At 48.1% G+C, this 25597-nt stretch overlaps 1 protein-coding gene across 1 annotated transcript in view; it reads right to left on the bottom strand.

Annotated features, from left to right (window-relative positions):
• The window catches only part of LOC148474647 (calreticulin-like), a 44459-nt gene extending 19969 nt beyond the window's left edge, over nt 1-24490 (bottom strand). Inside the window, exons 1-6 of the mRNA XM_088458276.1 lie at nt 24403-24490; nt 22128-22229; nt 14349-14552; nt 13821-13915; nt 9796-10005; nt 8541-8654 (exon numbers count right to left, since the gene is read on the bottom strand). Coding sequence (XP_088314402.1) covers nt 8541-8654; nt 9796-10005; nt 13821-13915; nt 14349-14552; nt 22128-22229; nt 24403-24490 — 813 coding nt within the window. The remainder of the gene's footprint in view (nt 1-8540; nt 8655-9795; nt 10006-13820; nt 13916-14348; nt 14553-22127; nt 22230-24402) is intronic.
• Between the last annotated feature and the right edge of the window lie 1107 nt (nt 24491-25597).

Here is a 25597-nt window from a genome sequence, read left to right as displayed (position 1 = left end):
GGGGCAGTACAATCACATAAATACATACGCTGCAGAACATGCATTCTGTTTCATCTGTATTTCATTGGTATTCTGGGCCTGATTCATAGATTTATGCTAATGCAATGGCAACTGCGATCTCCTACATGCTAATGCCTTCCAAAGCTTAGCGGAGCTTAGGGTCGGCCACGGCTGCCTCCTCATTCCGTCTGGCCAGGGCCGTCGACAGCTGCGCCGGGCCCAGGTGGCAGGGGGCGTGGCCTAATCGTGATAGACGTGGCCACGCCCCTTTAGAAAAAAACCGCTGGGGCTCTGTGTGCCCCTCAGCCCAGCGCACAGCCAATGGGCGGTGCGATTAGCATGATCGCTCCCCCCATAGGCACAGTAGACTGCTCCCCCCCTCTCTGCGCCCCTTAGTCTGGCAACGTACAACAATGTAAACATCTGTAACATTGGCGCACATCGGGCAGTCATGCAGCATGTAAGTCATGTCTGACCAGTCACGAAAACTGCAGCTCATCACCTGACACGCAGAGAGCTCTCATGCTGCAAAGGCCTGCATTTGCCTAGTCACCCCCCCATTAGCTCCCCCAAACACTGACTTCCTGTCAGTCTCTTTGCGAGTGAATCCTCTGTGCGAGTGTGATCGCAATACAGTTGTTGTGTGTCCACAGTGCGGCATTCCCATTTGCGCAATAACTATCAATCGCTCGATCTGCTTAAATATCGGCATTGCGTAAATCTCTGAGTTGGGCCACTTGTTCACAGTGGTCGTTGTGTTGGCTTTTCTTGCTACTCTGAAGTAGGGACCTGATTCAGAGCCGTTCGTTCGATGTTACCAATTAATCCAATAATTCCAGGAGATGACGATTGTTGCGAGGGCAAAGTGGGCGTCTTTATACACTAGCGAGCGCTCAGTGCCGTAGCTCGCTAAGACATAGCGGGCGTCCTTACGCCACGCAGTGCGAGTGTGGAATTTGAATATCCGGCACCTTTTGCCAGCGAGCGGCCACATCTTGCGAGCAGGTCTGAATGAGCTCCTAGGTCCACAAATCACTGGTGTAATACATTTGAGTTTACTACATTTATTTAGGAGACATTTTGATGTTTTTAGACCTTTTTAAATGTGGTTTTTCAGAAAATATTACAAACAGACATAAATGTATTCACAAAATGAACAAAAACATGTGCAATGTTCAGAATGCTATGCTTATCACTGTACAGCTAATTATATACCAAGAAAAGGAATTGTCTTATTTTCCAATTACTATACTTATTACATACACATGTAATTACTAGTTTTTGCCACAGCAAGCCTAGAACAATCAATTACAGCTATAATAACTAACTAGCGATTAATAATAGGCTGGTTCAGCTAAATATCAATGTAGTTTTTATATTGTGTAAATCTCATTATATAATGTCCTGGGGTATTTACCATGGTATGCTGTCAATTTGTCTACATTCACAATGTCGGCACAGCAATATTGAATGGTTCTGAATGTCGACAACTTAATTAACAATGTTAACAAACTCATGTCAGCATGCAGCAGATCTACATTCAACTTGTCGACACTGACAAAATTAATTGTACAAAATGTCGATACTATGCAAGATATCAGCGTTGGGCTAAAAGGCAGGGTTATGGGGGGTATCCACTTAGCGATATACAAACGAGAGCAAGATTGCGACATTGCAACCATGCTGTCGTTTGTATAGCTAGTAATGTGCCTAGACTGAACGTTCACTCGTTCAGTCCCGGCACATCCCTCATCCCCGCACATGCTGAACATGACGAGATCGTCAGGTTGACCTGGATGTACGGGCGATGTCGGATGTCGGAAGCGACCCGTGGGCACGCGCATCGCGGGTCGCTTCTGTCCAAAACATGCCCGATGCATGCGCGATTTGCAAGCGATTGCACGATAACGACATCGTTATCGTGCAATCGCTTGTTTAAATCGCTAAGTGGATACCCCCCATAAGGCTGCAGTTTGGGTTAGGGTTAAGATGTGGTTATAGTTAGGGCTAGGCTGCAGTTAGGATTAGGGCTAGGCTGTGATTAGGGCTAGGCTGTGGTTAGGTCTAGGCTGCAGTTAGTGCTAGGCTGCAGTTAGTGATAGGCTGTGGTTAGAATTAGGGCTAGGATGTGATTAGGGCTAGATTGTGGTTAGGGTTAGGCTGTGGTTAGTGCTAGACTGCAGTTAGGGATAGGCTGTGGTTAGGGCTAGACTGCAGTTACGGTTAGGGCTAGGCTGTGGTTAGGACTAGGCTGCAGTTAGGGTTAGGGCTAGGCTGTGGTTAGAGCTGGACTGTGGTTAGGTTTAGGGCTAGGCTGCAGTTAGGGCTAGGCTGTGGTTAGGGCTAGGCTGCAGTTAGGGATAGGCTGTGGTTAGGGCTAGACTGCAGTTATGGTTAGGGCTAGGCTGTGGTTAGGACTAGGCTGTAGTTAGGGTTAGGGCTAGGCTGTGGTTAGAGCTGGACTGTGGTTAGGTTTAGGGCTAGGCTGCAGTTAGGGCTAGGCTGTGGTTAGAGCTAGGCTGCAGTTAGGGATAGGCTGTGGTTAGAGCTAGGCTGCAGTTAGGGTTAGGGCTAGGCTGTGGTTAGGACTAGGCTGCAGTCAGGGTTACGGCTAGGCTGTGGTTAGGGCTAGGCTGCAGTTAGGGATAGGCTGTGGTTAGAGCTAGGCTGCAGTTAGGGTTAGGGCTAGGCTGTGGTTAGGACTAGGCTGCAGTTAGGGTTACGGCTAGGCTGTGGTTAGGGCTAGGCTGCAGTTACGGTTAGGCTGTGGTTAGGGTTAGGCTGCAGTTAGGGGTAGGGCTAGGCTGTGGTTAGGGCTAGGCTGTGTTTAGGTTAAGCGCTAAGCTGCAGTTAGGGCTAGCCTGTGGTAAGGGTTAGTATTATTATTATTAGCTGTATTGTTGACATTCTCACTGTCAACATGCAATGCATAATGTTCACAAGTTGAACATGTCGACACTGTGAAAGTCGACATGTCAAATGTCAACATTCTCATATTTTCATAGTGAATGTCAAACTCATATACTACACCCTTTATTGTGTGTTGACTAGAGGACTCCCAGCATAAAGGGAATCAAGTTATTATTATATTACAGTTCTCTGCTTCCACTGTGATGCAAAAATGTACTGCCTATTCGTAGCAGTAACTACTGGTGATGAGATGAATTACTGATTCCCACAGAGTATTGGGCTGATGCACAGGTGAGTGCAAGCCAGGTTCAGATCTTGCACGTTTTCAAGCTGCACCTGTTGCCGGAGCTGAGTGCCCACAACTACGGGTGATGCTGACTCAAATGCAACTCAGCTGCACCTCTGCCTGTGACTGAAGGAGGGTACTGGGTGGTAACGGGGCGTTCGCACAAAGACAGGCTGCGGTGACCTTCGGCCTGACCAAAGGGGCAACCATTGCGACCAGTTATCCCAGGCTGCAACCTCGGTGTCATACACCTCCTGCTGCATTTGCATTTTTTCAGGACGGGATTTGTGCGGCTTTGTAATTCCGTCCTCTGATGAAGACGCTGTGTACAGAAGTGTCACATATGAAAAATGATTCCTCCAAACAATGTTACTTAATTGCACCTAACACAGGAAAAGTTCTCCAACAGGTATGTTTTAATACTTTACTTTAGTGTTCATCAAATGTGGACCTCAGGGACTGCTAACATCACCGGAGTACAGTAACAGAGCGTGTTTTGCTAGTCTCTTCTGAGAACCACAAGTGAAATAATTAGTGCCAACTATGGACCTTTTAAAATCTGTCAGTAATTAACTGTGTTCCAGCTAGGAGATATGGAAAACATCCACTTCTAGGGGTCCCTGAAGACTGATTATAATGAATATTGCTTTATGTTGTGTCAGGTATGAAGATGTCATGTTGTAAATATTCATTTATTTGTTTTCACCAACAGATCGCAATCTGGCTTTACTTTTACATATTGGGCCTGATTCACAGCTAGGCGCAATGGCAATTACAGACGCAGTTTGAGTAATTGTTTGCCATCGCGCATGCGCATAAGTTGCATTGCGCGTGCACGGCGATTGCATTGTAACTACGGACATACAGAGGAATCCATCACAGAGTGAGTGACAGGCTGTCAGCGTTTGGGGGAGGGGGGTTTGGAGTGGACTGAAAAAACGCAGGTGTGCCTGTCCGTCTGTACGCTGTTTCATGGGCGTGCATAAATTAGCCAATCCAATCCCCTACGCAGCTATTTACACACACAAACGACATCGTACGCATATGAGAAGGCAGCAGTGGGCGTCCTTATGCTCGGGTAAGCTCGGCAACCATTAGCATATTTTCGCAGCTGTGATGCACATGATATCGCAGCTGCGATCACATGATTAGCGTCCTTCTCTGGAGCAGGTTTTCATCCAGGATATTTCTGTACATTGCTGCATTCATCTTTCCCTCTATCCTGACTAGTCTCCCAGTTCCTGCCACTGAAAAATATCCCCACAGCACAATGCTGCCACCAACATGCTTCCCTGTATGGATGGTATTGGCCTGGTGATGAGCGTGCCTGGTTTCCTCCAAACATAACGCCTGGCATTGACGCCAAAGAGTTCAATCTTTGTGTCACCAGACCAGAGAATTTTGTTTCTCATGGTCTGAGAGTCCTTTAGATGCATTTTGGCAAACTCCAGGCGGGCTGCCATGTGCTTTTTACTAAGGAGTGGCTTCCGTCTGGCCACTCTACCATACAGGCCTGATTGGTGGATTGCTAAAGAGATGGTTGTTCTTCTGGAAGGTTCTCAACTCTCCACAGAGGAATGCAGTAGCTCTGATAGAGTGACCATCGGGTTCTTGGTCACCTACCTGACTAGGGCTCTTCTCCCTCGATCACTCAGTTTAGACAGCCGGCCGGCCAAGAGATGTCCTGGTGGTTCCGAACTTCTTCCATTTACGGATGATGGAGGCCACTGTGCTCATTGGGACCTTCAAAGCAGCAGATATTTTTCTGTACCCTTCCCAGATTTGTGCCTCGAGACAATCCTGTCTCGGAGATCTACAGAAAATTCCTTGGACTTCATGCTAGGTTTGTGCACTGACATTCACTGTCAAGTCAGGGCCGCAACTAGAGGGGGGGTGGAGGTACACGTGGACCGGGTGTGCCGCTGCACCTGGCGCCAATGTCCTCCAGCCCAGCGCCGCAGGGAGACTCCAAGCCGGACGCCGGCTGAGATGTTATTACCAGCAGGCGCCCGGCTCCTTCTCTACAGCGCCACGCTAGCCGGATGCTGGAGTTCTCCCATGAACTCCAGCTTCCGGCTCTCCCCTCAGGCAATATGGGAGAGACGTCATGCCTTCTCTCCATAGTTCCGAGGAGCAGCCGGGCGGACCCGACGGCGACGGTTACAGGAGCGGGGTTTAAGGTAAGTATTTATTTATTTTTTGTGTATGTATAAGCAGCACTATGGGGGGATTAGCAGGGGGCACTACAGGGGCATTACCAGAGGGCTCTACAGGGGCATTACCAGGGGCATTACCAGGGGGCTCTACAGGGGTATTAGCAGGGGGCTCTACAGGGGCATTACCAGGGGGCTCTACAGGGGCATTACTATATGGGCACTACAGGGGCATTACTATATGGGCACTACAGGGGCATTACTAGGGGTATTACTATATGGGCACTACAGGGGGATTACTAGAGGGCATTACTATTTGGTCACTAAAGGGGCATTACTATGGGGGCATTACCATATGGGCATTACAGGGGCATTACCATATGGCCTCTAGAACAGGGGCATTAATACGGGGCATTACTATAGGTACACTGCTGAAGGGGGCATTACTATGGGGGCACTGCTGCAGGGGGCATTACTATGGGGGTATTACCAGGGGGGAGCCAACTTACTGTCTTGCCCCGGGTGACAAAAACCCTAGTTTCGGCCCTGGTCAAGTGTGAGACCTTATATAGACAGGTGTATGCCTTTCAAAATCATGTCCAAACAACTGAAATTTCCACAGGTAGACTCCAATTAAGCTGTAGGAACATCTCAAGGATGATCAGTGGAAACAGGATGCACATGAGCTCAATTTTGAGCTTTATGGCAAAGGCCGTGAATACTTATGTACATGTGATTTCTTAGTTGTTGTTTTTTTATTAAATTTGCAAAAATCAAAAAAAATAACTTTTTACACTTTGTCATTATGGGGTATTGTGTGTAGAATTTTGAGGACAAAAATTTATTTATTCCACTTTGGAATAAGGATGTAACATAACAAAATGTGGAACAAGTGAAGCGCTGTGAATACTTTCCAGATGCACTGTATATTGGCCATCTAATCACATGCGATATGTCGTAGTTTAATTGAACGGCCGATATATATCATCCAGTGTATATCCAGCTTAAGTGTTGCAGAGTATGCCCCTTTGTTCCAGCATTACACGCAGGAAAAACTGTGGGATAAACCTTTCTAGTAAGGCGGGTATCCACTAGCTGATTAAAATGAGCGATTGAACGATAACGATATCGTTATCGTTCATTAATGGTTCCCAAATCGTGCATGAAAATGTCGACAACGAAAAGCGATGTGCGCTCCCGCTGGTCATTTTTTACATCAATCATCGCCTTAACATGCTGGTCAATCTGCCGATAACGACAGATTGCCCATGTTCAGGGATGAGGAAGAGTGCCTACACTGAATGACATGTCATTCAGTGTAGGCACTGCAGGGGAAGAGGAACGACTGTACGATTACAATATTGTAATCATACTGTCGTTCCACTATCTGCTAGTGATACGCACCTTTACAGTGATACTGTGACCAGGAAAGGGAAAACTCCAATAACATAAAACTGAGGATTAACAAAATACAATGTCATAATTTAAGAAACAGCGCCACCTACTGTCCTTTAAATGTAGATTCTCCAGTATCCTTATGGTGCATACACACGGTTATATCTGTCAGACGAACGATGAACTACGAACGATGGACTACGGACTACGAACGATTTTTTACAGTATTAAAATTAATGAAAATCTGACTGCAAACACATCAGATGTGTCACCCCTTATACACATTATGCTACACAATAGTAGTGCCTCCTATACAATGCCCACAGTAGCAGTGCCCCTTATGCAATGCCCACAGTAACTGTGCCCCTTATACAATGCCCACAGTAGTAGTGCCCCTTATGCAATGTACACAGTAGTAGTGCCTCCTATGCAGTGCCCATGGTAGTAGTGCCCCCTATACATTGCCCACAGTATTAGTGACCTTTATACATTTCCCACAGAAGTAGTGTCCCTCGTAGTAGTGCCCCCTATACATTGTCCACAGAAGTAGTGCCCCTTGTAGTGGTGCCCCTATACATTGCCCACGATAGTAGTGCCTCCTATATATTGCCCACAGTAGTAGTGCCACTTGTTATAGTGCCCCCTATACATTGCCCAAAGTAGTAGTCCCACTTGTAATAGTGCCCCCTATTCATTGCCCGCAAGAGTAATAGTGCCCCCAATACATTGGCCACAATAATAGTGCCCTTTGTAGTAGTAGTAGTGCCAACAGTAGTAGTAGTAGTAGTGCCCCTTGTAGCAGTGCCCACAGTAGTAGTAGTGCCCATAGTAGTAGTAGTCGTGCCCCTTACATACACAGACAGACACACAGACATACTTACCTGTTACCCCGCTCCTGTCCCCGCCACTGCCGTCTGACAGCTCCTCTCTCTGCACTGTGGGAGAGACGTCATGCCATCTCAACCAACACCCACTGCAGGAGCCGGGAGGCAGAGATCAGGAGAGAGCTCCGTCCTCCCACTGCAAGGAGAGAGCCCGCTGGTAACACAATCTCAGCAGGTGGCCGTCGTACGGAGAAAGCAGCGCCGTTGCCTTCACCATATTTCTCTTGGCGATTTACGGCTCATTGCTGGAAGTGCTGGTATACCGTACCGTTGTATACCGACACACATCGAGCACTGATGTTGACATTATGTTTAATGATGGTTAGGGTTAGGCACTTGGTGGAGGATTACACTGTGGAAGGGGACGATGAGGGTTAGGCACTAGGGGGAGGGGGAGCATTAGGTTTAGGCACCAGGGGGAGGGTTACAGTGAGGATTAGGGTTAAAAAGTGTGTTTGTATTTGTGTGTCAACCTTTAGACCCTGTCACCCATTTGACCATGTCGACCGCAGTTAATGTCCACATTTTATCTGTCTACAATTTGACACTGTCGACCTATTGCATGTTGACCATCTGGTGTTGACCTATGACTCTCTATCTAGAAACTGTTTATCTTTTATACCACACCTGAGAGTGGGCATTTCAGTCCTTCACATGCCGATGCAAGGATGTACATCAGGGAAGGGATTATAGCAGTACTAGCATAAAGTCGCACAAGCTACACCAACAAAAGTCACACACACAGATGAAGCAGCTCCTATATTGTGAACCATCTCCCAGAGTAATGGCATACTTGCACTAGCTACAAAAAAAAGATTGATCTGCACCGGTGGACAGCATGGCACGCAAATATAATTTAAATAGCAACAAAATAACTGCATTGTCTGGCAACTATAGTAGTAAGTAACATACCTTGTATTTTGGATTAGGAATCATGGGAGGTTCCCACTCCCCATCCATACTGGAGTCCCAGTCATGAGGCTGTTTTGCATCTGGATCTACCATAAGCTCATTCTCTTCCCAGTCCTGCAAAACATATACAGCTTTACCAGGGTTATGTGCAATTGGTGACTTTAGGAAGTTTGAAATCTGCGCCGATGCTGCCCTAAAACCAGGGGAATGACTTTGGCACAAGTTTTAAAGTTTAAGAAGTTTCCTGTCTCTATAAAGAGGTAGTTATTACATTGGTTTCAACCAATGTTGACACCAATGGCGGCCGAGGTCGTCCGCCATTCCCAGAAACGGGGACGAGTCTGGCCCTCATTCAGAGCCACTCGCTAGCGGCAGTACGCTCGTTCCGAGCGATGTTCGCACATCTGCGCATGCGTATGGTTTTTAGTATGCATGCGCGAACCAGTCAGTGCGGCCGAAAATCATTTGTACGCAATATAGCGAATGCCTGCTATTTTGAGTGACAGGAGGAGGCGTATGTGGGTGGTAACAGGGGAAGGTGCTTGAAAACGGGGAGTGGAGATCCGTTCGCAGGCGTGCTTAAAGGTCAAAACGGGCGTTTTATGGGTGCGCATAATTAATATAGCAGCGTCAATGACCACGTCACTTGGTTTTTTTTAACTCAGAACTGCTCGCAAAATAGCGGTTGAAAAAACCAACCACAAGAATAGCGAGCAGTTCATATCCTGTTCGATGTACTCGATTAATCTAATAAATAGCGGACATGACGTATGGTGCGAGCGGCCAGGGGGCGTTTTTAAGAAATAAAAGAACGTATGTTTTGCTCGCTCGTTCAGACTTAGAGGTGTGAACAGACTGCAATGTGCGAACGGATCATTTGCATAGCCACCCCTTGTTTTTGAACGAACGAACGCAAATAACGAACGGCTCTGAATGAGGGCCTCTGTCCCCTTTTCCGGGAGTGGCAAGCCCAGGATCTGCATCCTGGGCTTGCAAGCCGACTAGGCTGCCTAAGCTGAAGCTTAGTCAGCTGGCCAGCGCCATCCACCATCGCGACCACTGACCACAGATGGTCGCGTTGATGATCCCAGCCTGCGACCTCCGTCACAGTGCTATTTGCATTATTGCAAGGACGACATTGCAAAGCTGCCTGTGTGCAGCTTTGTAATTGCGATTTTTGCTGAATCAGGCCCACTGAGCACTAATATATGGTATATCCTTAAAGAGTAAAATATAATGTCCTGTTTACCCTTACCTCTGGCCTTAGCTCATTGGGGTCTTCTATCTTCTCTCGCTCATCCCAGTCTTCTGGCTTTGTGGCATTTACGTCTTGGATTTTACGGGGCAGTAAGAAGTCCCAGTCATCCTCCAGGGTTCCGTTTGCCACCACTTCATTGTCAATCTTCACTGCGTATGTGTTGTTAGGACGAATAATCAGAGTGTACAGGTGGGTGAGTTCATCGTGCTGTTGAAACAAAAAAAAAAAAAGCTATCTAGAAGGCTTCTAATGAGCTTACTATAGTACAACATAGTCATACATGTTTTGGCTAAACCCCAGGCTAAGGATGTGTGGCTTGTTGTTTACTAAAACTCTGTTGCCCAGAGGCCATTATGAAACACTGCATGGCATTAAGCAACATGATTAGTGAGGATGATCCGATGTTCAGTATAATGAATTTTCAACTAATTTTAAGGAACAAGCTTGGAAGGGGAAATGAGACATAGTACAGGCAGACCACTACAGCACAACATGTACTAATCTAAGGGCCCAATTTAGCACAGATAGCAATTCCGATCACAGCTGTGTAATCACACGCAATGAAGCTGCGAAAATATGCTAATGTCTGCCACCGCTCAGCCAGCACGGCGACGCCCACTGGCTGAGCACCTTCTGAAGTAATGGTGCCCTAGGCATTCACCTATATTGCCTATGCCCAAGGCTTTGACTACTGGGATCCCGAGCGCCGGCATTCCGTACCCATCCCGACTAGCTATGCTATCAAGCCACATAGACCTACCCATGCCTACCACCTTACCACACCTTTACACAACTGGCATCTTAGTGTCTTGCTAATCCCCATCCTTTCCTGGTGTCCTGCAGCTAAACCATAAGTGGATGATTAAGCCCCACCAATCGAGGTATGGCTAGAAATTGTGCAATGTGGCTGTAAACCCTGACTATCACATACGTGGCAAACAATGACGCCCGTACAATGTTACCAACAATGGGGTCTGTGCAACAAAGTCTGATTAGCAAAAAGGCTCTTTTATGAGCTTGCAGAAGGCATTCTTGCAAGGGCAAAGAAATTTCCTTTTGTAATGTTCTGTGCATGTATTTGATCATATGCCCCAGTTAATACGGTAATCACATGGACATTAGGGCAAGTAGTGTCTACAGAGGTAGACTTAGACCAGTTAATGGGAGAAGTTTGGCAGATCAAGAACGTTCCTTGCTACGGGTGGATTGGGCCTAATCTTGCACTGAAGAGCAAAAACAAGGTTTCATTTTGAAGGATGAGATAATTTAAAGGAAACAGATGGGTTGTGACCATTTAGGGAGGTATAGATGGGTACACAACCTTTTTCTTCTTACAAAAGGAGCTAAATTCTCTTGTTAGAGGAGAGCAAAGACTTTAGCACCCTAAAGATGTAGACTTGCTGATGGGAGAAGTTTGGCAGATCAGGAACGTTCCTTGCTACGGGTGGATGGGCAGATCAGGAACGTTCCTTGCTATGGATAGATTGGAAGATCAGGAATGTTCCTTCTATGGGTGGATTGGAAGATCAGGAACATTCCTCGTTATGGGAGGGCTTGGTAGAGCAGGAACGTTCCTTGCTGCTATGGGTGGATTGGCAGATCAGAAATGTTTTTTGCTATGGTTAGATTAACAGATCAGGAACATTCCTTGTTATGGGAGGGATTGGCAGATCAGGGACGTTCCTTGCTAAGGTGGATTGGCAGATCAGGAACATTCCTTGTTATGGGATGAATTGGGAGATTAGGAACATTTCTTGCTACGGGTGGATTGGCAGATCAGGAATGTTTCTTGCTATGGGTGGATTGGCAGATCAGGAACGTTCCTTGCTACGGGTGGATTGGCAGATCAGTACTGTCCATTGCTACGGGTGGATTGGCGGATCAGGAACGTTCCTTGCTATGGATGGATTGGCAGATCAGGAACGTTCCTTTGTATGGGTGGATTGGCAGATCAGGAACAGATCAGGAATATTTCTACCTATGGGTGGATTAAGCCTAATCTTGCACTGAAGTAGAAAGATAAGCTTTCATATTGCAAACTTTCCAACCTTGTCCTTATAATTTCAATAGTAACAATTTGCACCTTCCAATTACACTTATTTTCAAAACATATAAATTACAAATGTAATAGAATTATTGCTGATTCCTCCTCACTGTCATAATTCGTGTACCCTTTAAATGGGGCTAAATTCAGAAATATTTTAGGAGAAAAATGTAGAGGGTGCTCCTAATGTCATAACATAGGGCCTGACTCAGAGCCGCTCGTAAGCGGCCGCTCGTTCACTCCGAGCGATGTTTGCCCAACTGCGCATGCGTACGGATCGTTATACGCATGCGCGAACCAGTCAGTGCGGCCGAAATTCATGTGCTCGCAAAATAGCGAATGCCTGATAATTTGAGTGACAGGATGAGGCGTATGTGGGTGGTAACAGGGGAAGGTGCTTGAAAACGGGGAGTGGAGATCCGATCGCAGGCGTGCTTAAAGGTCAAAACGGGCGTTTTATGGGTGTGCATAATTAAAACAGCAGCGTCATTGACCACGTCACTGGGTTATTTTTTAGCCAGAACTGCTCGCAAAATTGTGGTAGCAATAGCAATAGCGAGCAGTTCATACCCTGTTCGATGTACTCGATTAATCTAATAAATAGCGGACATGACGTAGGATGCGAGCGGCCAGGGGGCGTAGTTTCCCAAAAAACGACAGCAAGTTTTGCTCGCTCGTTCAGACCTGGAGGCGTGAACAGACCGCAAACAGCGAACGGTTCATTTGAATAGCCACCCCTATTTTCTGGACGAGCGAGCGCAAATAGCGACCGGCTCTGAATCAGGCCCATAGTTTCTACCAAGTCTATTTTACAGATAATCCACCAACCTGCAACCTCTGCTCTACGTGATTCTCTAACTGTGCTAATAAACATCTGCGCTGTGGGCCTGATTCAGAGATGGGCGCTAATGAAACCGCAGCTGCGATTTACCACGGAACGCAGTTTAGAAAATATGCTAATGCTTTCAAAGCTTACCCGAGCATAGGGAGGCCAACCGCTGCCTTCTCATATGCGTCCGACATCACACACCAGCGTAAAGATTGGTAACATCGACGCAGATCGGGCGGCCATGCAGCATATGTGTCAAGTCTTACCTGTCTCATACACTGCGTCTCTCCTAACACCCAGCTCTCATGCTGGGAAGGAGATCGCATGGATAATTTATACACACCCATGAAACTGTGTTTAAATGGTCAGACACACCTGTGTTTGCCTATCCACCCCCCTCTACCTCCCCCAAACTCTGACTACTTGTCACTCAGGGCCGTATTCAATCAGCGGCGAAAACCCGTTCTCGGCGAAACATTTTCGCTGATGACGTCATTTTCTAATTTTTCACTTATCCCGGTATTCAATTGTAGCGTCTTTTCACCGCTGCGAAAATGCAATGCAATGTAAAAGGCGAAAAAAGTTTTGCCTATGATTACCCGGCGGAAAAAAGTGCAGGATTATGGTTTTGGGGTGCAGAGGTGCGGGAAAAACTCTGCATTCTTTGTACACGCCCCTTGACGCTAACTGCGTCAAAAAAACTCTTAAAAAAAACATAAAGGACACCCCAAAAAAGCACTTTAAAAATGTGGGGGGAAAAGTTCAAAGTGAGGGTACAAATTCAAATGACAGGATTTTTAGCTGTTTTCGTTTTCTCCCGTTTTCTCCATTTTGGAGTTGAATACGGGGATACGTGGGGACGAGCCCGATAAGTGTTCGGCCTGAAAACCTCAGATGACGGCGAAAAGTCCTTTTCGCTTCAAATTGAATAAGGCCCTTAATTTGATATTGAATCCTCTGTGTGTGCGTAATCGCAAAATAATCGCTGTGTGTGCATAGTGCAGCTTACACGAATGCGTAATGGCTAACAATCGCTCAATCTATGTAAATATCGGCATTGCGTATATCTCTGAATCAGGCCTTGTGTCTATTAATTTACAATATCTAACATTTCCTGGCCACATGATTACAGACAGTGAATCACGATACCTTGCACTTTATATCCTTCTTTATTAAATGATTTTTCTCCTTATAATTCAGTATAACATGGACTTTTTCATGGATTGTGCCGCATATGTCAGGCCCTGAAAAATTGTGGAAAGACAAAGTGAATATCTTGTTTTGCATACAGTAAATACATTTATTGAGTGTATGTTGTCAATCGATTCATAAATTTACATCTGATTGTATTTAACCAATTGCTACACTTTCATTGTTTACAGTTTGATTCTATGCAATTTGATCTTAAGGCTGGATTTGGAATTGCAAGGCCAACTTTACCGGTATTAGGGGCATATTTACTAAAGTGACAGTTTTTAGAAGTGGAGATGTTGCCCATAGCAACCAATCAGATTCTAGCTATTATCTTCTAGTAGGTGTTAGTTAATTGTTAAGTAGAAGCTGATTGGTTGCTAAGGGCAACATCTCCACTTCTAAAAACTCTCACTTTAGTAAATATACCCCTTAGTGTTGCTATATTCTGTAGTAGGTTCTGCATGCAAAAACGGGAGAACTTACCAAACATGATACAATATTCGGATTCCCCATTTAGCTGCTCCTGGTTTATGTCTGCAGGATATAACTTCATGTAGCCACCTCCACAGTCGATTGCCTGCTCATGTTTGACAGTGAATTGAAATACTAATGACTGATTCTCATTGCCGATTGGATCAAACCGAGCAGACAGAGCATAATATTTCCAGCCTTGGGTGGTCTGTATACCTGGGGGATATTTACGATGACCATTAACAACTCATCAAAAGGGAATATTACAAGGACATGGGGAAGTCGATTTATTTATTTTTAAAACCACACAACCTGTTTCCCAAAGCTGTTAACATTTTCTGATCTCATATATGTGTAATTAGCATGAAATAGGTTTCTTGAATTTATTATTTTTATTTCTAGTAAGTGGCAGGTCATTTTAACTTAGGGGGAAATATTAAAGATAATATTTAGGGCCTAAGACTATTAGGGGATGGTTCAGCTGAGGACGGAATTGCAAAGCTTCATGTAGGCAGCTTTGCAATTCAGGGCCTGATTCAGAGCCGGACGCTCTGACCAGAGCACTCGCTCTGAATCAGGGCCCTCCTACCTCAACTTGGAGCGGTCTTATGGACGCTCGCATAGCTGTGGGTTACCACCCACAGCTTATGCGAGCGTCCATGATGATGGTCGCGATGGTCAAGACCATCGCGACCATCGGGCTTGCGACGGACACCCTGCGTTAGGGTCTCGCTGCCGCAAGCCCTGGAGTGATTTTTGCTCTATCAGAGCCAAAATCACTCCCACTGACATCACTAGTGATGTCAGTGGGGCCGGACCCATGGGAACGCCTTCGTCTGGCAGCCACGCCCCCGGCACGCCCAACAAAGGGGGCGTGCTGTCAATCAACATCGACAGCACGCCCCCTTTGGTGCGAGACCCGGAGCGACGGCTACCCCGTCGCTAGCCGGGTCTCGCGAGCGGGTATGAATGAGACCCTCAGTCCTTGCTAATATGCAAATGCAGCAGGAGGTGTATGACACCCCCTTTATGACACCTCTGTATGACACCCCCTGTATGACACCTCCAGCTGCATTTGTGATCCCAGCACTGTGACTGAGGTCGCAGGCTGGAATCACCATTGCAACTACTGGTCGTGATGGTGGACGTCGCCAGGCCGCCGGCCGGCTGAGTAAGCTTCCGCTTCCGCAGGCTGGTCGGCTTGCCAGGCCAGGAAACTTTGTCCGTGGATGCAGCACCAGGCCTTGCCACTCGAGGAAAACAGAAACACCGCCTGCCCCCGCACCGCCCCTTAAATGCCACCACTCCCTGACCCCATACCTCACCCACTGTATTTCCCCTCTCTCACCACCATTCCCTGACCCCATACCTCACCCACTGTAATTCCCCTCACTCACCACCACTCCATAACCACATACCTATCCCACTGTAATTCCCCTCTCTCACCACCACTCCCTGACCCCATAGCTGACCCACTGTAATTCCCCTCACTCACCACCACTCCCTGACACCATACCTCACCCACTTTAATTCCCCTCACTCACCACCACTCCTTGACCCCATACCTCACCCACTGTAATTCCCTTCTCACCCCCACTCCGACACCATACCTCACCAACTGTAATTCCCCTCACTCACCACCACTCCCTGACCCCATACCTCACCCACTGTAATTCCCCTCTCTCACCACCACTCCCTGACCCCATAGCTCACCCACTGTAATTCCCCTCTCTCACCACCACTCCCTGACCCCATAGCTCACCCACTGTAATTCCCCTCACTCACCACCACTCCCTGACACCATACCTCACCCACTTTAATTCCCCTCACTCACCACCACTCCTTGACCCCATACCTCACCCACTGTAATTCCCTTCTCACCCCCACTCCGACACCATACCTCACCCACTATAATTCCCCTCACTCACCACCACTCCCTGACCCCATACCTCACCCACTGTAATTCCCCTCACTCACCACCACCCCCTGACCCCATACCTATCCCATTCCAATTCCCCTTTCTCACCACCACTCCCTGACCACATACCTCACCCACTGTAATTCCCCTCACTCACCAGCACTCCATAACCACATACCTCACCCACTGTAATACCCCTCTCTCACCACCACTCCCTGACCCCATACCTATCCCACTACAATTCCCCTTTCTCACCACCACTGCTTGACACCATACCTCACCCACTGTAATTCCCCTCACTCACCAGCACTCCATAACCACATACCTCACCCACTGTAATTCCCCTCTCTCACCAGCACTCCCTGACCCCATAAATCACCCACTGTAATTCCCCTCTCACCACCACTCCCTGACCCCATACCTCACCCACTGTAATTCCCCTCTCACCACCACTCCCTGACAGCATACCTCACCCACTGTAATTCCCCTCACTCACCACCACTCCTTGACCCCATACCTCACCCACTGTAATTCCCCTCTCTCACCACCACTCCCTGACCCCATACCTCACCCACTGTAATTCCCCTCTCACCACCACTCCCTGACACCATACCTCACCCACTGTAATTCCCCTCTCTCACCACCACTCCCTGACCCCATACCTATCCCATTATAATTCCCCTCTCTCACCACCACTCCCTGACCCCATACCTCACCCACTGTAATTCCCCTCTCACCACCACTCCCTGACACCATACCTATCCCATTATAATTCCCCACTCTCACCACCACTACCTGACCCATACCTATCCCATTATAATTCCCCACTCTCACCACCACTACCTGACCCCATACCTAGCCCATTATAATTCCCCACTCTCACCACCACTACCTGACCCCATACCTAGCCCATTATAATTCCCCTCTCTCACCGCCACTCCCTGACACCATACCACACCCCAGGGGCTGGCTGGCAACTTTTAGCCTGGGGGGCAAATGCATGCAGGCGGCCCTGGCAGAGGAGTAGCATGTAGCCAGGGTGCCCGAAGAATGTGCGTGCTACGGCGCCACCCCTCCTCAAGTGTTTCAGGGAGGAGGCGGGTCCATATGGGATTAATGTAAGGTAAAAATAAAGATATGGGGCAGCCCCCTGTCGTAGTGCCCATATGCAGTGCCCCCGTGTGCCACAGGAGAGAACACCCTTATGCAGGCCTCCAGTAGTGCCCCCAGTAGTGATCCCCCCCTATGCAGTGCCCCTTGTGCCCGCAGTAGTAAGCCCCTTATATAGTGCCCCCAGTAGTGGTCCCCCCTGTGCAGTGCCCCTTGTGCCCCCAGTAGTAAGCCCCTTATATAGTGCCCCCAATAGTGGTACCCCCTATGCAGTGCCCCTTATATAGTGCCCCCAGTAGCAGTCCATCCCCCATGCAGTGCCCCCAATAGTGGTAACCCTTATGCAATGCCCCTTAAATAGTGGCCCCAGTTGTAGTCTCCCCCCTATGCAGTACCCCCAGTATTGCCCTTTATATAGAGCCCCCAGCAGTGGTCCCTCGATGCAGTGCCCCCAGTGGTAGTCCCCTCCCCTATGTAGTGCCCCTACTAGTAGTCCCCTCCCCCTATGCAGTGCCCCTAGTAGTAGACCCCTCCCCTTGTAGTGCCCCTAGTAGTAGTCCCCCCCTTGTAGTGCCCCCAGTAGTAGTAGTAGTACCCACTTGTAGTGCCCCCAGTAGTAGCCCCCCCCTTTGTAGTGCCCCAGTAGTAGTAGCCCCCCCTTGTAGTGCCCCCAGTAGTAGTCCCCCCTTGTAGTTCCCCCAGTAGTAGATCTCCCCCCCTTGTAGTGCCCCCAGTAGTAGTAGTCCCCCCCCCTTGTAGTGCCCCCAGTAGTAATCCACCCCCCTGGTAGTGCCCCCAGTAGTAATCCCCCCCTGGTAGTGCCCCCATAGTAATCCCCCCCTGGTAGTGCCTCCAGTAGTCCCACCCCCCAGTAGAGGGAGACTTAATAAAAACATTAAAAAACACTTACCTGAAACTCCCGCTCCTGGTCCTGACGCTTCTACCAGCTCCTCCGGCCGCTTTGCATTATGGGAGAGACGTCGTCATGACGACGTCTCTCCCATTACCCACTGCAGGAGCCGGAAGATGGCTCCCGCAGTGGGAGCAGCAGCAGCCAATGAGAGTCTGACAGACTCTCAGCGGCTGCTGATTACAGCCGGCTGCGGCGGCTGTGTGTTTGTGCTGTGTATCGCTGACCGAACTCCGTCCGGTCAGCGCTACACACGCGGTGCAGTCTGTGTCACAGTGACACAGACGGCCCGCGGCCCGCATGATGCTGCGGCCCGGGGGGCACATGGCACCCTGACCCCCGGCCCAGCCCGCCACTGCCACACCCACTGTAATTCCCCTCACTCACCAGCACTCCCTGACCACATACCTATCCCACTGTAATTCCCCTCTTTCACCACCACTTCCTGACCCCATACCTATCCCATTATAATTCCCCTCTCGCACCACCACTCCCTGACCCGATACCTCACCCACTGTAATTCCCCTCACACACCACCACTCCCTGACCCCATACCTCACCCACTGTAATTCCCTTCTTACCCCCACTCCCTGACCCCATACCTCACCCACTGTAATTCCCCTCACTCACTAGTACTCCATAACCACATACCTCATCCACTGTAATTCCCCTCTCTCACCACCACTTCCTGACCCCATAACTCACCCACTGTAATTCCCTTCTTACCCCCACTCCCTGACCCCATACCTCACCCACTGTAATTCCCCTCACTCACTAGCACTCCATAACCACATACCTCATCCACTGTAATTCCCCTCTCTCACCACCACTTCCTGACCCCATAACTCACCCACTGTAATTCCCCTTACTCACCACCACTCCCTGACCCCATACCTCACCCACTGTAATTCCCCTCACTCACCAGCACTCCATAAACACATACCTATCCCATTATAATTCCCCTCACTCACCACCACTCCCTGACCCCATACCTCACCCACTGTAATTCCCCTCACTCACCACCACTCCCTGACCCCATACCTCACCCACTGTAATTCCCCTCTCACCCCCACTTCCTGACACCATACCTCACCCACTGTAATTCCCCACACTCACCAGCACTCAATAACCACATACCTCACCCACTGTAATTCCCCTCACTCACCAGCACTTCATAACCACATACCTCACCCACTGTAATTCCCCTCTCACCCCCACTCCCTGACACCATACCTCACTCACTGTAATTCCCCTCACTCACCACCACTACCTGACCCCATACTTATCCCATTATAATTCCCCTTTCTCATCACCACTCCCTGACACCATACTTCACCCACTGTAATTCCCCTCACTCAAATGCACTCCATAACCACATACCTACCCCACTGTAATTCCCCTCACTCACCACCACTCCCTGACCCAATACCTCACCCACTGTAATTCCCCTCTCACCCCCACACCCTGACCACATACCTCACCCACTGTAATTCCCCTCTCACCCCCACTCCCTGACACCATACCTCACCCACTTTAATTCCCCACACTCACCAGCACTCCATAACCACATACCTCACCCACTGTAATTCCCATCACTCACCACCACTACCTGACCCCATACTTATCCCATTATAATTCCCCTTTCTCACCACCACTCCCTGACACATACCTCACCCACTGTAATTCCCCTCACTCAAACGCACTCCATAACCACATACCTACCCCACTGTAATTCCCCTTACTCACCACCACTCCCTGACACCATACCTATCCCATTATAATTCCCCTCACTCACCACCACTCCCTGACACCATACCTATCCCAGTATAATTCCCATCACTCACCACCGCTACCTGACCCCATACTTATCCCATTATAATTCCCCTCTCTAACCACCACTCCCTGACACATACCTCACCCACTGTAATTCCCCTCACTCAAACACACTCCATAACTACATACCTACCCCACTGTAATTCTCCTCTCTCACCACCACTCCCTGATCCCATACCACCCACTGTAATTCCCCTCACTCAAACGCACTCCATAACTACATACCTACTCCACTGTACTTCCCCTCTCACCACCACTCCCTGATCCCAACCTAGCCCATTATAATTCCCCTCACTCATCATCACCCCCTGATCCCATAACTCACTCCTCATTCCCCACCACTCCCTGACCCCATACCTCAACCAAAGTAATTCCTCTCACTGACTATCACTCCCTGCACACCAAAACACTCGTCATGCGTATCAACATACTCCACCTGTACACCAACATACTTCTTCTGCACAACAACATGCCCCCTGCACACCAACATACTCCCACAGCAGAATACAGACAGCATTATTTTGATGGGAGAATGTCAACACAGTTGTAATGTTATGTAAAGCATTTTAACAGTGGTGGTATAACAACTTTAAACATGATCTAACAGTCCATGTTTTTCAGGTTACTTGTGGATCTTTTAACAGTGCTGTAGCAGGGTGACACTGCATGTGCCGCCCCTGCCCCCTGAACATATGACTTCATGACTACTTCCCTCCCAGTACAGCAACATATCTGCTTTGCACACTAAAGCTGCCCACACACATAGCGATATTTTACACGATTTGGCCAATTTTTGACGAGTCGTGACGACAAATCGTGTAAAATATGCCCAAATCGTGAGTATCCACTCACGATCACAATGCCAATGCGCGTCCCCAGTGGTCGCACATCGCATCTTCAGATCTGCTGTGCTGTAGGGCAGATTTGCCAGTCTGGGACACAATGCACTGGATACACGATAGATCTTAAGTCAGATTGGACATTTTTTATTCCAAATCGTGTGTAGGACTGCCAGGGAGCTGCCTGGGGACAGTTCGGGGGAAATCGCACACATCGTGGGATCGTGTGCAGATTGCTATGTGTGTGGGCGCCTTAACATTTCCCCCCTGCACACCAGCATACTACCCCTGCACACCAACATACCCTCCTGCACACCAACATGTCCCCCTACACATTAACATATTACCCCTACACACAAATACTACTCCTGAGCAGAAACCTTCCCCCCTGCACACCAACATACTCCTCAGGTACACCACCATGTCTCCCTGAAAACTAACATACCCCTCACACTCACATGTCCCCCTACACAACCACATGTGATCCCCGTGCACACCTACATACTCCCCCTGCACACCAACATGTCCCCCAGCACATCAACATGCCCTCTCCTGCACTCCATATTGGTCCCCAAATTAAATTTTTTTTACTTACTTTGTTTCCTGCAGTGCTTTCAGCTACACATGTCCCCCCTACACACCAACATGTCTCCCCTACACACCAACATGTCCTCCATACATACCAACCAGTCCCCATACACACCAACATGTACCCCCTACACACTGACATACTCCAGTGCACCCTGACATGCCCCCTCAGCAGATTGGTGCCCAAATTACTTATTTACTTATTTGTTACTTACTTTTTTCATGCAACTCTGTCAGCTACACAGGACCTGGAACAGCAGCACCATCCTGCAGCAGGCACAGTCTGATCTGGAGCTACTAGATTGGCTCCTATACATTACTATCACAAAATATGCCCCAGATGGCACCCCTGGTGTCTGAAGCACAAGCTCAGCCTGCTTTGCCCTCGCTACACCCCTGTATGAGAGAGGTCATACTAGAAAGAAGGGATTGTCCAAGTTCCCATTAAGAACGTGTAAATGTCAGCGCTGAGCTAAATATACTTTATTATTATTAGTATCATTATCTTTTTTTTTTAAGTCCTAAAACTGGGAGACACAATCCTTGATGTGAGTCAGTGGCTGAGGGTTTTCCATTGTACCATAGGTGCCTACCTTTGTCTTTCTCAGGATCACCAAAGAAGTTCCCCGCTGTCAGCTTCCACTTGCCATAGTCAGATTTGTTTTTAGATTCCACCCACCTTTTCTGCCATTCATCTACAAACGACATAACATTACTACACAAATAGATGGGGTGTTTGCAGATTAAATACAGTTTTCATGAGCAGTCTGAATAAAGATGCACCAAAGAACCCGGTGGTTTACGTACATCTCCAATGCTTTCTGTATTGCGCAGGATCTGTACTGCATACTTGCCGACATTCAGCTCCCTCCTACCGGGAGGGAGCTGAATGTCAGATTACAGTGGGGGGCGTGGGCGGACGATAGTGCTGTTTTGGGGGCGGAGCCAGGGGCGTGACTGCGAGATCGCATCATCGCGGCCCCAATCCCTCTTCACAATGCCGGAATAAATGGCGTTGTAAAGCAACGATTCAGCGCAAATCGCATCACCGCCCCCCCCCCCTCCTGCGGCGGTTTCTCTATTTACTCGGGGGGGGGGGTCGGGTGCGGCATCCGATATATGTGAGGCTCCCGGCCAAATCGGGAGGGTAGGCAAGCCTGCTGTACTGTGCATGTGCATAACGGGTTCTGTGTTGTAGGACGCAATGCCCCCGAAGCTGCAGTCTGACTGACAGGCTGTGGCTGTTTGCAGACGGGGAGGGATCGGCGACAGGATGCATTTGCCAGTATGGAGGCGTCGCCTCTGTTATGTGGGAGCGCTGAGGCCGTTGGCTGCATCTTCCAACGCAGATTTACTGGCCTCTGCCGTGTAAAATCCCCGGTCATCCTGAGTAACCTGAGAATTACTTAGATGACCAATGGTCGCGCAGTGATTCGATGCTGCGCCTTTGGACGCAGCTGCAGATAACAGAAGCTGGCTGGAGGCATCTATTAACACAAGACGCCTCCTGTGTTAGCATTAGCATATTTTCGCACAGCAGCTGGAATCAGGCCCTATGATAATGGAGGTCATGGGGACAATCCTGTGGCCAATCAGAAGACCTATTTGTGTGGTAGTACAGAAAAAAAGGGGTGTGTATATATAAGTGATGAGACACATTAGCAAAATAACCCCAGTTAATTGTAAAAGAGTAGGCTTGATATGCCTTTGTTCCTGCCCAAATACAGTATTTGTGGTAACATGCTGATGGTACTGTGCTGTCCTGATATTATTAGCCTTTTATTTATAAAGGATGAATATCTTTCGCAGTTAGGTGTAGGGAACACTTGATACATAAGGTATCTGAACAACAATTGTAGATGTTGCTCGGGAAAATGTGATTTACTACTGCATGTCAGTCACCAGCAATAACAGCATACCTCCAAATGGGGGCATTTTGTAAGGGCCCCTATTGACCACCCATTGGTGGAAGGAAAAACTATATACATGGGGATTTTACAAAGAAATCGAAAAATACTTTCTGTGTACTGTGACCCCTTAGTGTGTCTGAAAACCAGAATGTAGTCCGGATCCCGGCGGTCAGAATACCAGCTCTGGAAGTACCGATGGTCATCAGAATACTGGCTACGGAATCCCGATGGTCAGAATCCTAACAGTGAGGGTTAGGCACCAGGGGAAGGGTTAGGGTCAGGCTGCAGGAAGTAGAGCCGTAACTAGACTTTTTAGTGCCCTGTGCCAGAGAGAGCATTGACCTCCTCCCCCATTTTTTAACTAGGGACATAAGATCGTGCATCTAAAAAAGGGCCATGGCCTCATGGGGAAGGGCAGGGAAGAGTTAGGGGAGGCCAGTAGCTGCTGGGGATAAAAGAAGAGGAAGCTACAAGTGAGAATGATAATAAACAGGCCCGAACAGCACCCCCTGCCATGCGGTGCCCTGTGCCATGGCACTGGTCGCACTACCCTAGTTACGGCCCTGGCGGGAAGGGACGATTAGGGTTAGGCTGCGGGAAGGGTAGGTTAGGGTTAGGGTAAAGGTTAGAATACTCATCAACATGCGTCACGATTTTCACAGTTGGGATGCCGGATCCGGCATTGTGACTGTTGGGATTCTGACCGCCGGAATCCTGTACCCAACCTCCGAATACCATAGAGATGGGTGTAAATGATCAATAATGAAATATACAAAAAATATTTGTGTTTCTCTGCACCTGAACACCACCTATTTAAAATTTTACTAATGACAAACAATAATGACACATACGATTATATATTTAAAATAAATATGATAGTAATTAGCAAAATGTAAAACATTTTTACTTGAAGGCTGCTTGTTTAGTGGCACAGAAGGAAGACGTAGTACAAACTTACCCCCATCTTCAAACTGTTCGCGAAAATATATAATGGGGTCTCCAGACACAACCAGGACAGTAGCTGCCAAAAGTAAGCACCACCTCATGTCTGGAAAGGGGAGTTCTAGATTCCACTTGTCAACAAATGGTGCTGTTAGGAGACAGAGATTGGGATGAAGGTGAAAGCGAAAGCTTCACACAGTGGAAGCAGCCATTTTGTGCTTCATGCCTTAAGCGGCCCATACGCGGTGCGATAAATCAGCCGATTCGACGGATTGGTACAATTTGGCTGCTATATCGCAAAGTGTATGTGCATGATATCAGATAGTGCCCGCACCCGTGGGGTCGTACATCACACCACCAGATCTTACTGCAGGTTCAGTTTATCTGGGGATGCGATGTGCGATCCCATGCAGCCCTATGTGGGTGGGGTAGGGAGGAGCCGGCATATCGGGTGGTCGGCCACCCGATCGCACCGTTTGTGGGGACCGCTCGATATGTCGGAAGATGGATCCCCCGTCGCGTTGCACGGTGCATATCGCACCGCGTATGGGCCGCTTTAGTGAATTCACTAACTGCTATTGAATTAACAGTGTGAATATTGGTCTGCCTACAAAATGGCTGCCTCCATTCAAATGAAAAAGGAAATCAAACGTTAAAATACTTAGTTGCATACATCTCAACATTTACACATGCCAATCTGCGCAAAACACTGTCCCAATCTCCAGAAACGCCCACTCGAATTGTATGTCCTTCAAAATGTTGACAATTGAGAGGAATGCAGTTGTTTCACACAAGGACCAGATATCTCCTATAATAATTCAACATCCTTGAATTCAGTGTATAGTGCAACTAAGAGCTAAAATAAGTAAGATAATGGGAGTGTATCATGGTTATGATTGTATTTTGGAATAATATTGGTCCAGAATGTAATATACAGTACAAGATGGAAAGTCAAGGGAAAATTACCCCAAGTTAAAAAAGTATAAGGTTAGTATTGCATTATTTTTCTTTATGTATGGTTAAATATATTGCTGCATAGATAATGTTATTACTTTACTCATTATTGGTAACACGTTTTTTTAACTGTCATACGCCAGATCCCCCTTCACCCCTGGCCGTAGTTATCCGTTTGCACAGTGGGAACCATTAGCAGAGCAGGGGGTGGGAAGGAGACACACACGGGCGCTGTCTCCCGCGGAGCGTGACGGAGA

Source organism: Taudactylus pleione, unplaced genomic scaffold, assembly GCF_031769625.1.
Source record: "Taudactylus pleione unplaced genomic scaffold, aTauple2 ptg000824l, whole genome shotgun sequence".
NCBI lineage: Eukaryota > Metazoa > Chordata > Amphibia > Anura > Myobatrachidae > Taudactylus > Taudactylus pleione.
Note: the sequence above shows the minus strand (reverse complement) of the source record. Positions and strands in the feature narration are given on the sequence as shown.